At 49.0% G+C, this 12102-nt stretch overlaps 1 protein-coding gene across 1 annotated transcript in view; it reads left to right on the top strand.

Annotated features, from left to right (window-relative positions):
* Positions 1–12102, top strand: part of SDK1 (sidekick cell adhesion molecule 1) — a 774959-nt gene that overhangs the window by 703970 nt on the left and 58887 nt on the right. Inside the window, exons 37-40 of the mRNA XM_006859873.1 lie at positions 827–1013; positions 1853–1990; positions 8029–8190; positions 9251–9376. Coding sequence (XP_006859935.1) covers positions 827–1013; positions 1853–1990; positions 8029–8190; positions 9251–9376 — 613 coding nt within the window. The remainder of the gene's footprint in view (positions 1–826; positions 1014–1852; positions 1991–8028; positions 8191–9250; positions 9377–12102) is intronic.

Genomic DNA, 12102 nt, shown 5'->3' with positions numbered 1-12102 from the left:
CTCAGCCCGCTCTCTCTGGGTTTCATCCCCAGGTGCCGGGTCCTGTGGATGAAAATGTAGCCATGGGCTGTCAGTGGGATGTGGGTGCACGGGGTAGATGTCAGGGGCTGGGCCTATCCAAAGGTCAGGCAGGGTGGGCACAGAGGCAATCTCTTCCCTCCAGAACTCAGGGATTACATCAAAAGGCATCCCTGGGGCTCACTCCAAAGGAGAAAAGGCAACATCCTGGGACCCCAAGTGCAAGGAGCCTGCCATCCTCAGATCCCTGTCCTCCTGTCCTGAGCAGCATTTTCTTTATCCAGGCAGTGTCTAAACTCTAAATGGATGACTCAGAAGCTAGCCACCATGATCCCAGTCACACAATGGGCTAGGCATTGGGCTTCTGACATCTGAAAGATGTGTGCTCTGTAAAGATGACAGATTTGGAAACCCAAAGGAGCCCGTCTCCTCTGTCCTCTAGGGTCCCTGTGAGTGAGATGGGCTTGACGGCACTGGGTTTGGTTTTGCTGAAGGAGTCCTGGTGGTGCGGTGGTTAAGTGCTCGGCTGCCCTGCAGGAGGAAGAGAATGCATTCTGCTTCATAAAGAGGCCAGCCTTAGAAAGCCAAAGGAGCCCTTGGACTCTGCCCAACAGATTCCCTATGAGTGACTTTGCACTGCCAGGAGCTCTCCCTCCACCCACACTCCCCTTGGCATCTACCCCATGACAAGGGCTCTGACCCAGCACACATGGCACAGGGCTGCATCCAGGCTCCAGTCTGGCACTGGGGAACAAACCTGGCTGGCCTGTCCTCAAATGCCATTCCCACCCACTCCCCTCTCTGGCAGATCTATTACTGGGAGGCTGGAAGCCAGAATGAGACAGAGAAGATGAAAGTCCTCTTCCTCCCCGAGACCACGGTGAAGCTCAAGAACCTGACCAGCCACACCAAGTACCTGGTCAGCATATCTGCCTTTAACGCCGCCGGAGACGGGCCCACCAGTCAGCCCCAGCAGGGACGGACACAGCAGGCAGGTAGGGCCAACACCTGCTTTTATCAAGACCTCTGTTGGCTTCTTCATGTGCGGGTGCTGCTGGGACAGAAATGCCTGAGTGGGCGGCCAGGAGCTGGACCTTTCACTGAGCCGGGAAGAGGGGAACAGAGAGTAGGCCATGGCTGTCCCCAGCCCCACACCTGGCATCACACCTGACCTCATACCTGGCTACACACATGGCTGCACACTTGGCCGCACACCTGACCCCACACCTGCCAGTGGGTTGCCAGGAAGTCCTTTCAGTGCAGGATTCTCAGTCAGCTCCCAGACCGGAGCCGGCAGACATTGGTTGAGGTTTCAACCGAGGGACCAGGGCTGTGTCCTCTGAGATCTGAAGGCCCTGTGGTATTGGGGAGGGGAGAGAAGAGTGGGGGGCCAGCTGGAAGCTTGGAGAGGACAATAATGGAAGACGTAGACTAGGTTGGGTTAGGGGTGTTTTGGGACGATGTTTTGTGAAGAGAGAGGAGAGCATTGAAGGAGAGGCCTCATCCATCCCAGCTCCCCGCAGCTGCTGGAAGACCCAGCGGTCATTCTGTGCCCACCTTCTCCTCTGCCTCATGTTCACCCCGCTGCCATGTCTCCTATTCGAGCCCCTTCCAGCTGAAATGCCGCCATCATGGTCTCAGCTCCTCTCTGGAGGATCCAGGTTTCTAATGCATCATCAGAAGTTCCGGGGTGATCGGTAATCTTCTTCCTACCCTCTGGTGTGGAGACATGGCCAGAGATGGAAGCTGCGCTGAATAGCATGTTTTCTCCACACGAGGCACACATGTGGCCTTGAGGAGCTTCAGAGAAAGCCCCCTGTGTTCTGTCCTACAGCTCCTGGAGCCCCCAGCTTCCTGAACTTCTCAGAAATCACCTCCACCACTCTCAATGTGTCCTGGGGCGAGCCTGTGGCTGCCAACGGCATCCTTCAGGGCTACCGAGTGGTGTACGAGCCCTTAGCACCCGTCCAAGGTAAGACCCCTTTCTCTCCCATACTCCAACTTTTCCCCATTTCTCTTAGTCTTCATGTGTACTGATGCTGGAACCACGTGGGGAAATGGTGGCAGATGGGAAACCCCCTGTGTCTCAGAGGAGGCGCTGACAGCCTAGCACCCTCAGATAGTTCCCTGTCGCTCTCTCCATTCATTCATTCACTCAGCAGATATTTACTGCTGCTGCTGCTTCCCTTCCAGCACCTCTGGTGACCTCATGCAAAACACAGCAAAGTGTGTCCCAGCCCCGTGCCTGCTGCATGATCCTGGGTTTGCTGGAGGTCATGCTGTGGCCACTGTGTAGTCTGAGAATCTTCCAGGCCTCCTGGCTCATCTTCCAGCACTTTATAAGACACTGCTCTGTTGTGATGCATGGGCTTTTCATTGGCTAGTTTGGGAAGTAGATGGTTTTCATTCTAGACTGCCTTTGTTTGGAAGCTCCGCTGAAACCTCTATACCCTGGGTAACTCTGCTACTATTGACAATCTCAGTGGCATAGCTTCCAGCGTCACAGCACCATGAAGGCCACCACAGTAGACAGACTGACAGGTGGTGAGTAGGAAGATTTATTATACAGCACATTCATGATGTGCCACATGCTGTCCTGGATCTAAGAAAGCAAAGAGTTTGTTTAACAAAGACCCATTTTTGTCAGAACCTGGAGAATTCATGTTGCAGCAGCAAACACACAGTGGAAGTCAAATGAATGGACAGCACTGTGGTCAGCACTACACAGAGAGGGTTTGGGTGATGGAGGAGGCCGGAGTCATCAGAGGGACTAACAGGGAAGGTCTTCAGACAGGAGGCAGAACCCGTGCAAAGGCCCTGAGGTGGGCAAGGGCTGGATCTCCATGAGGGGAGAGAGTAACATGAGGTCCCAGGACCAGGGGAGCCCAGATGGAATTGGAACAGTGGGCCCAGACTCAGATAAGAGGTCACTGGCTGCTGATGGAGAGCGGGTTTGGGGGAAGGGGCCAACTGTGTCCTGCATGTAGGCTTGGACAATGATGGGGGAGGTGTGAGGAGTTTGGGTTAGGGAGGAGAAGCTGGGGAAGGTTGGCATTGATGTTGGCATGCCCCTGGCCATCAGTCCTGGGCATTGCTGTGTTAAAGTGTTACCTTACTTATATCCAATGTTATAAGAAATTGTTTATTTTTATTAATATCATAACACCAAAACCTGTTGCCATCAAGTCAGTTCCGTTCTTGGTGAGCCTCCGTGTTACAGTGTACAGCTGAGAGCCGTAGGATTTTCTTGGCTTTAACTTCTGCATGTATGGAGCCCTAGTGGTGCAACAGTCAAGCTCTCCGTGGCTAACTGAAAGATTGGCGGTTCAAACCCACCCGGTGACTTATAATTTAGGAAAGTCTACCAGGAAGCTCTAGTCTGTCCTGTAGGTTTTTAATGATTCAGAATCGACTTGAGAGCATCACAGTTTTAGATTTGTGGAAGGAGCCCCAGTGACGCAGCTTTAAGTGCCCAGCTGCTAACCAATAGGTCTGTGGTTCGCTGCCCCGAGTGTGAAAAGAGCTGGAGATCCACTCCCATAAAGATGATGGGCTCAGAAACCCTGTGAGGCAGATCTTCTCTGTCCTATAGGATTGCTGAGTGGGAACCAACTCAACGCAACACAACAGCCACCTCACAGAAGCAGAACACCAGGCCTTATTATTAATACAGTGCTGGTAGGTTCATCATAGGTAAACTTATTGCTTGTATATTAAGAGAAAGCTTCTCCTATTAAGCATATATTTCAGCCGTACGTCTGACTGATGAGGTCAGTCAGTGACTGTTTACCCTTCTGGACACTACAGCAAATGATCCTATTAAAGGGTCCAAGAGCAAAGATGTCGGTATGAGGACTGAGGTGCGCCTGATATAGGATGATATTTTCAATAGCCTCATATGCATGTAAAAGTTGGACGGTGAATAAGGAAGATTGTAGAAAATTGATGCATTTGAGTTATGGTGCTGGAGAATAATATTGAAAGTATTATGGACTGCCAGAAGAACAAACAAATATGTCTCGGGAGAAGTACGGCCAAGCATGCTCCTCAGAAGCGAGGATCGCGAGACTTCATCTCACATACTTTGGACATGTGATGAGGAGGGACCCATCCCTGGAGAAAGGAGCGCATGTTTGGTAAAGTGGAGGGTCAACAAAAAAGTGGAAGAGGTGAATTGACAAAGTGACAACGACAATGGGCTCAAATGTAACAAGAATTGTGGGGCTGACACAGGACCCAACAAGGTTTTGTTTGGTTGTGTGTAGGGTCCCTGTGAGTAGGACTGACTCGAGGGTACCTAACAACAACGGCAACTACAACATAGAGAAGGCTCATGCACCCAGCAGCCTCCACCTACTGGTCAGGCCGACTTCCCCGTATCATCTACATGGACCGGCATTATTGTATGTGGTGGTGTTTTTGCTGTAAAGTTCCATCAAGTCAGTTCCAACTTAGAGCAACCCTGTATATGATTTCCCAGGCTGTAAATCTCTGATAGCATAGTGGTTATGAATCGGGCTGCAAACCTTAAGGTCAGCAGTTCGAAACTACCAGCTGCTCCACGGGAGAAAGATGAGGCTTTCTGCTCCCATAAAGATTTACAGCCTTGGAAACCCTGTACAGGGTCGCTATGGGTCGGAACCGACTCGACGGCACTTAACAACAACAAATCTTTGTGGGAACAGTAAGCCTCATCCTTCTTCCACGGAGCGGTTGGTGGGCTCAAACCACTGACCTTGTGGTTCGTAGTCCAGTGTTTAGCCCACCAGATGCTATTGGTTCTCTGTGTAAATCAGTGGTGGAAGTTTTCTTTTAAAATACATACAATCGAATGACATGCTGCGCACACACACACACACTGTCACACACATACCCCACACACTCATACATACACATACTGCATATCCACACTCCCACACACAACAGTCTCTCACCTACTGCATATTCACACACACACACCTCATACACATGCCACACACTCCCCCTTCCACTTCACACTCACACACCAAACACACACCATGCACTCTTACACACATACTACACACATACGCACCACATACACATGCCACACACACACACATACCACACACCACGCATTCTCACACAAATACTATACACTCACACCTCATACACATGCCCCACACATACCACACACTCACCACACACTCACATACACCACACACTCACATTTACCCCACATAGTCACACACAAATCACACATACACATACTTTCTCATATAAACCCCACACATTCAAGCACATACCACACACACTCTCCCACATGCCACACACTCATATAACACACACTACACTCTCCCACATGCACATACACATATCTCACACACACTCATATACACGCACCCACACACACACTTGCTATACACATACAACACAAAGCACACAATCTCATACACACACAACCCACACACACATGAACTCATACTCTCACACATATACCACACACACACACTTGCACACATACCATATTCACTCATATATACTCACACTCAACATCCATGCACAGACACACACACATGAACTCACATACTTCCAAACATGCCACTCACACCTACAATTAGACACACATATATACACTCGCTTAGGTACTCACACACACCACACACTCACAAATACCACACACTCACACACACCTATCCCACATATTGCACACTTAACAGATACACAGTAACACTCACACAATCATGCTCCATCACACTCATGTACACACATGACGCTCTACACACACACATATACTCACATACAATCGTGCACACACATGCACACTAGTACACACAAAGGCATGTTTGTATACTCCCACACACACTGACACTTACACATACTCTCACATGCCCCCACACAAGCACACAAACACGCACATACGAATACACATTTACACACATGTACATTAACACACTCACGTCATGCTTGATAAAGTGGAGGGTCAGTGACAAAGAGGAAGATCCCTCAGGAGATGGTCTGGCACACTGGCAGGAGCAGTGACCTCACAGGTGACGATGGTGAGGACGGCGCAGGACTGGTCACGCCCTGAACAACAACAACAACAACAACAACAAGCAGGAATTGATTGTCTCACAGTTTAGGGGCTGGAAGTCTGAATTCAGGGCCCCAGCTTCAGGGGAATGCTCTCTTCATGCCAGCTTGGGAGGAAGCAAGTACAGGTTATTGGAAAAATGGCATTGAGAGATGTGCTGGACATTGAGTAGCCACAGACCTTCCATTTATAAAAAACAAAATCTTCAAAGCTTAATAAAACAGTTAAAGGGCCTGTACCCACTGGGGTCCAATTGCCCAGTGCCCAGCCACACCTCCCAGCACCCGGCCACACCTCACAGTGCCCACCTTCCAAAGTCTGCAAGGCTGGCACAATCCAGTCACCAGGAGCCAGACGCCACGTTCTTGGGAGTCTGATTGTGTGGCCGAGCTATTTTTATGCTTTTAAAAAACTGTTTTAAATGGCAATATTTTTACATGATTGTACCCTGAGGCTTTGCAGTCCAGGGCACGGTTTAAAAATTGACTAAATAAATAAAGTTCTGACACATGTGAAACGCTACCTCCTACTAGGGTAAAACTCACGAAATCTTCATGCAGTTTCCTGTTTGCTCCAGGGAGAAGCCGGCAGGCCATTGCTCTCCACAACAATTCTACATCCCACAGAATCTGCCTGTTGGCTGGAGGCAGGCATCATACATGCAAATTGTTGTCCACACAAGATGAGGACATTCTGAGAAGACCTGACCCCATTTCTCTGCAGAAAAGTCCACATTTGGACTGTCACTGGGATAAAAGTAGTCAAAAGAAAACATGTTTTATAAAGAGGCATAATGAGGACACAGTGAGACAGTGAGAAGGTATTGGTGGACATCAGGTTGGAGAATTTTGCTTTGAAGACTTTGATAGGTGGACCTATTGGGTAATAAGTAAGAAGCAACTTCATTCAGTTTTGCCTCTGCTGAGATTAAAAACCAAAATCTAAACACACTCCCATCTAGTCAGTTCTGGCTCATAGCAGCCCTGTGAGACAGAGGAGAGCTGCCCTGGGGGGTTTCCAAGACTGAAAATGTTTACCGAAGCTGACTGCCTCCTTTTCCTCCCTCAAAGAGGCTGGTGGGTCCGAACTGCAGACCTTTCTGTATAATACTGTAAGACTCACCTGGTGACCTTGTTAAAATGTAATTCCAGATTCAGTCTATCTGGGGTGCGGAGGAAAATTTCCAGCAGGGGGTAGAACCAGGAAGAACTGGTTCTAAGCCCTGGCAACTGGGGTAGTGGGTTTTCATTGTTGTTTGGTGGGGTTTTTTGTTTTATTTTGTGTTATGTACGGATCAGAGGATTTCCTGGGTGATGTAAATGGTGAATATGCTCAGCTATTAACACAAAGTTGAACAAAAAGACTTGAATATGGCCGTTCAAGTCTTCCCAGAAACAACTTGGAAGAGAGGGCTGGTGATCTTCCTCAAACCAGCCAATCCTCAGTTCTCCTCTGACTCATGTGAGAACACCGTGAGCCAGCACCAACAGGATGACCATTGATTGGGGTGACGAAATTAGGGAGCTCACAGTAACCGATGAGAGTCACACAGGAATGTATATAATTCTGAGCCACATGGGAAGGGGATATTTTCTAGAATGTTCTGCAGGGAGCCATGCTTCTCCCCTCCTCCGCTGAGAGACTGTTCACTTCTTCTCCCCCCCCACCGGATGTTGTTAGTGAGGTGACGCACCTTCTCCCCATTGTGTAGTGACATTAGGGTGGTGGTTGTGAGTTGTCTTTTTTTCCCTTTGCTAGAACTCACTTATCAAGCTTAAACCCTAATTACACTTATCTGTGCTGAAAATTAGCTATTATCACTGCTAATTGTGAGAAATAGTTTCTCAGCACACTGAAGCCTCGTGTCCCTAGCTCTCTTCTCGGCTCCACAGAGGACCTGAGACCCTCCTCCACCTACACCCCCCTCTTCTCTTCTCTTTGCTTCTGGATGGTCCCAGGGGTCAGCAAGGTGGTAACAGTGGACATTAAAGGAAACTGGCAACGTTGGCTGAAAGTACGGGACCTCACCAAAGGTGTGACCTACTTCTTCCGGGTACAAGCACGCACCATCACCTTCGGCCCTGAGATTCAAGCTAACGCCACGGCTGGTCCAGCAGATGGTAAGTGGAGTTCTCGGATCAGGTGGTCCAGTGGCTGTGTGCTGCTAGCAGCTGGGGTCCATCTGCAGGTTCAACAGAACATCTCAGTCCCCACCTAAACTGTGACGTGGGCACGCACTAGAACCAAGTTTCTGCAGTTGGATTCGAACTGTCTTAGTTCCTTAATGCTACTGTTGTTGTTCAGTGCTATTGAGTCAGTTCTGACTCAGCGACCCTGTAGAGCATTTCCAAGGAGTGACTGGTGAGTTTGAGCCACCGACCTTGCAGTCCAGTGCTTTATCCCACAGCGCCACACCAGGACTCCTTCAGCAGACAGAAATGTATTCTCTCACGATTCAGGAGGCTGGGGGTCTGAACATTCTCTCCCTCTGCTAGTTCTGCCAGAAGGGCCTGCTTGCAGTTTTCGACATCTGTCTTCCCCCATCTCTGCTCCCTTTTTCGTGCCCATCTACACATGTGGTATCTCAGAAGTGACCAGCACTGATGTGGCACAACAAAGAAAACCCCTGTTCCCAAATGGGACTCTTCAGGGGTTAGAGTTCCAATACATATTTTCAAGGGAACAGATCAATCCATAACACTTGTTAACGATGTTGCTGGTGTCGAGTGCCGCCAAGTCAGTTCTGACTCACGGTGACCCTGTAGAGGGTTTCTGGGAGTTCTGGTATAGTGCTGTAGGATAACCACTGGACTGTTAACCACAAGGTCAGCTGTTCAAACCCTCCAGCCACTCCTTGGAAACCTTATATAGGGTCACAATGGGTCAGAACTGACTTGACGGCACTTAACATTGTTAGTTTTTCTAAATGAACAAGAAAATGTGAACACTCTTTTGTTGTGAGGAGGGACGCATAACTTCCCATGTAGCAAGTAGCTCGGGCCTCAGCAAGGGTGGCAGAGCAAATGTCAGGGGCTACACCTGTCAGCCCCTGAGCACGGGGCCAGTGACCCTGTTCCATGTTTAGATGAGGAAGCAGTGGTGGAACACAGAGCAGACCCCCTACTGGATGACATGACAACATCCCTACAATGCCAGCCTTGGTGTCCTTTCTGCCCACAGGCTCCCCAGGCGCCCCAAGAGATGTCACAGTCACCAAATCCACTTCTGAGCTGACCCTGCAGTGGACAGAGGGGAACTCGGGCAGTACTCCCACCACAGGCTTCGTCATAGAGGCCAGACCCTCAGGTAGGAGCAGGGCCTCGGTCAGGTAAGGGAGGAAGGGCCCTCGGCCTGGAACATTTGCCCTGTTGGCCAACTAAGCCGAGAAGAGCGTCTCTCCGGCTCCGATTGGAATTGTCATTCTCAAAACCGCACAGGAGGCCAGAGGGAGATGGACTTGCCTGTGAGAGCTAAGGCGTTCTTGCGGTCCAACCTCAGGGTCCTAGACACTCCGGGACAGTGTCTCAATTTCACTCCCTCCTCTGTGCAACCCGGGAATTATATTTCCTTCTTCCTCCCCAACTTTAGTAACTGGTGTGTGAGTATTATGGGAAAACAATAGTGTGATGGGTCAAAGTCATACAGGAAAGGACCTGGGGTCCGGTCAGGTATTACCTCTCGGGGTAGGAATACTGGGCAGGTCTCAAATGACCATCAAGTTACTGAAGGTTAACTGTGGATACCTTAGCATGAAAGTGCTGAACTATGCAACAAAAAGTTAACAGTTCAAATCCACCCAAAGGTGCCTCAGAAGGAAGACCTGGCAATCTATTTCTGAAAGATTGCAGGCACTGAGTCACCCTTCAGACCTCAGGGTCAATGTTCAGCCACACAATTGACAGGCCCATAGGGGAACAGTAAGAACATCAGGGAGGAAGGAAGTCCTTGGTCAATTAGCTATAGTAAGGGCAGCTTAGAAGGCTGGGGAAGGACGAACGGAAATGGGAAACACAGGGGGGAAGTGGCAAGAGATGTTCCATTGTGGGGACTGCAGTCAATGAGATGACACAAAATGTGTCTGAATTATGGGATGGAATATTAATTGACTCTGTCAACCTTCACCCCATTCACAATAACAAGGTAAAAAAAGAGAAACTAACCGGAAACTAAAATGATTAAAGAAGTGACAAAATGGGAAAGGTCACAGCCATGAAAACCCTGTGGTCAGCGGTGAGTCAGGGTGGCCAGCGTGCATTTGGGAAGTGTCATTCCATCCCATGCTGCCAGGCTGACAGCGCTGTAGTCGAATGGTTAAAGACGCCATTAGGCAAAGTCAGTGTTGGGAGAAGCACAGCCAGAATACTCCCTAGAAGCGAGGGTGGAGTGACTTTGTCCCACATGCTTCAGACGTATCATCAGGAGGGACGAGACCTTGGAGAAGAACGTCATGCTTAGTAGAGTGGAGGGTCAGCGAAAAAGAGGAAGACCCCCAGTGAGATGGATTGGCACAGTGTGAACAGCAATGATGGGGAGGCTGGCGCGTGACCGGGCAGTGCTTTGTTCTGCTACGTGCAGGGTTTCTTTGGATTGGAACTGACTCTACAGCACCTATCCACAACATTGTTCAGTGCCATCGAGTTGGTTCTGACTCACAGCAACCCTGTATGGGGTTTCCAAGGAGTAGCTGTGAGCTTGAACTGCCAATCTTGCCGTTCAAACCAACCTTGCAGTCTAACACATTGCCCCCAAGAAAAAACCTGAGTTAGTGAATGCATTTGGCTGCCAACGAGAAGGTTAGAGGTTTGAGTTCTACCCAGAAGTACCTCAGAAGAAAGGCTTGGCAGTCTGCTATAAAACCAGCTGTTAAAAACCCTACGGCACACAGTTCTACTCTGACCCCCATGGGAGCATCATAAGTTGGGGCCAACTGGAGAGCAACTGGGAATTGGTATGAGACCAGGAAAACCAGTCCCAAAAATCATACATTACTTTTTTTGCTGCCCACCCCCACCATTCCTCGAAATGATTTTGAGTGAAGACTAGTTAGAAATGCCTTCTGGAAACTTCTGAGGAGAGACCCAGGGCATAAGGCCAAACCCCTTTCTATTTAAAGGCACTTTGAAAAAATGTTGTCTGGAGCAGTCGTAAATGCAGACCTGCTAGCTTGGCAGGTCCTAACTGTATCTGTGGAGAGCTATTTGGATGGTTGTAAAGACAGGAGGCCCCCAAATCAGAGAGGAGATTCTGGTCTGGGCAGAGCACAGGGTGGATCAGCCAGTGTGAAAGTGAGGGTCAGGATGCTCAGAGGTAAGCACTGAAGATGTAGTAACTCCCCATGATGAGATCTAACATAATGTAATCACGGTCATCATGTGATCTGCTGCGATCGGCCATGATCTGAGATCATTATCCTGTGTGTTGTGAATCCTGACTACTAGCTTGTTAATGAGGCCTGATGTAATCTACAGGAGTAAGTTATCTCTTGAGTGAATTAATCTCTTCTGAAATATAAAAAAGACTAAACAAGAAAACAGAGCTCAGAGGGACATACTGCCACCAAGATAGAAGGGCCAGGAGGGGAGTGTGTCCCTGTCCTGTGAAGCGCCTAGATCCAGGCACAGAGTGATGCCAGGGATAGCTCCAAGGAAGGCTGAAAGGAGACAAGGACCTTGCCCCAGAGGTGGTAAAGTTTGGATTTGGACTTCCAGCCTTCTAAACTTTGAGAGAAATTTATTTCTGTTTGTTAAAGCCACCCCCTTTTGGTATTTCTGTTAAAGCAGCACTAGAGAACAAAGAATGTATTGACTTACAGTGAGCAAGGTAGGCACAGGTTTAAGATAAGGACACTTGTGCAAGAGAACAAAGAACCGTCTTAACGAAGCAGCTTCTTTTGTTGAAATGCCTGCCTCTTGAGTACGGAGTCAAAACCCTTGGGTGTCTGCCTGTAGAAAGGCACAGGAGGGATTCTTGTAATGATGATAGTATTCTGTATCTTGACCAAGTGGCGATAGTGTTCCACAAATGTGCAGGAT

This window comes from Chrysochloris asiatica, unplaced genomic scaffold (assembly GCF_000296735.1).
Source record: "Chrysochloris asiatica unplaced genomic scaffold, ChrAsi1.0 scaffold00034, whole genome shotgun sequence".
NCBI classification, from domain to species: Eukaryota; Metazoa; Chordata; class Mammalia; order Afrosoricida; family Chrysochloridae; genus Chrysochloris; species Chrysochloris asiatica.
This window is presented reverse-complemented; position numbering and strand designations above follow the sequence as displayed.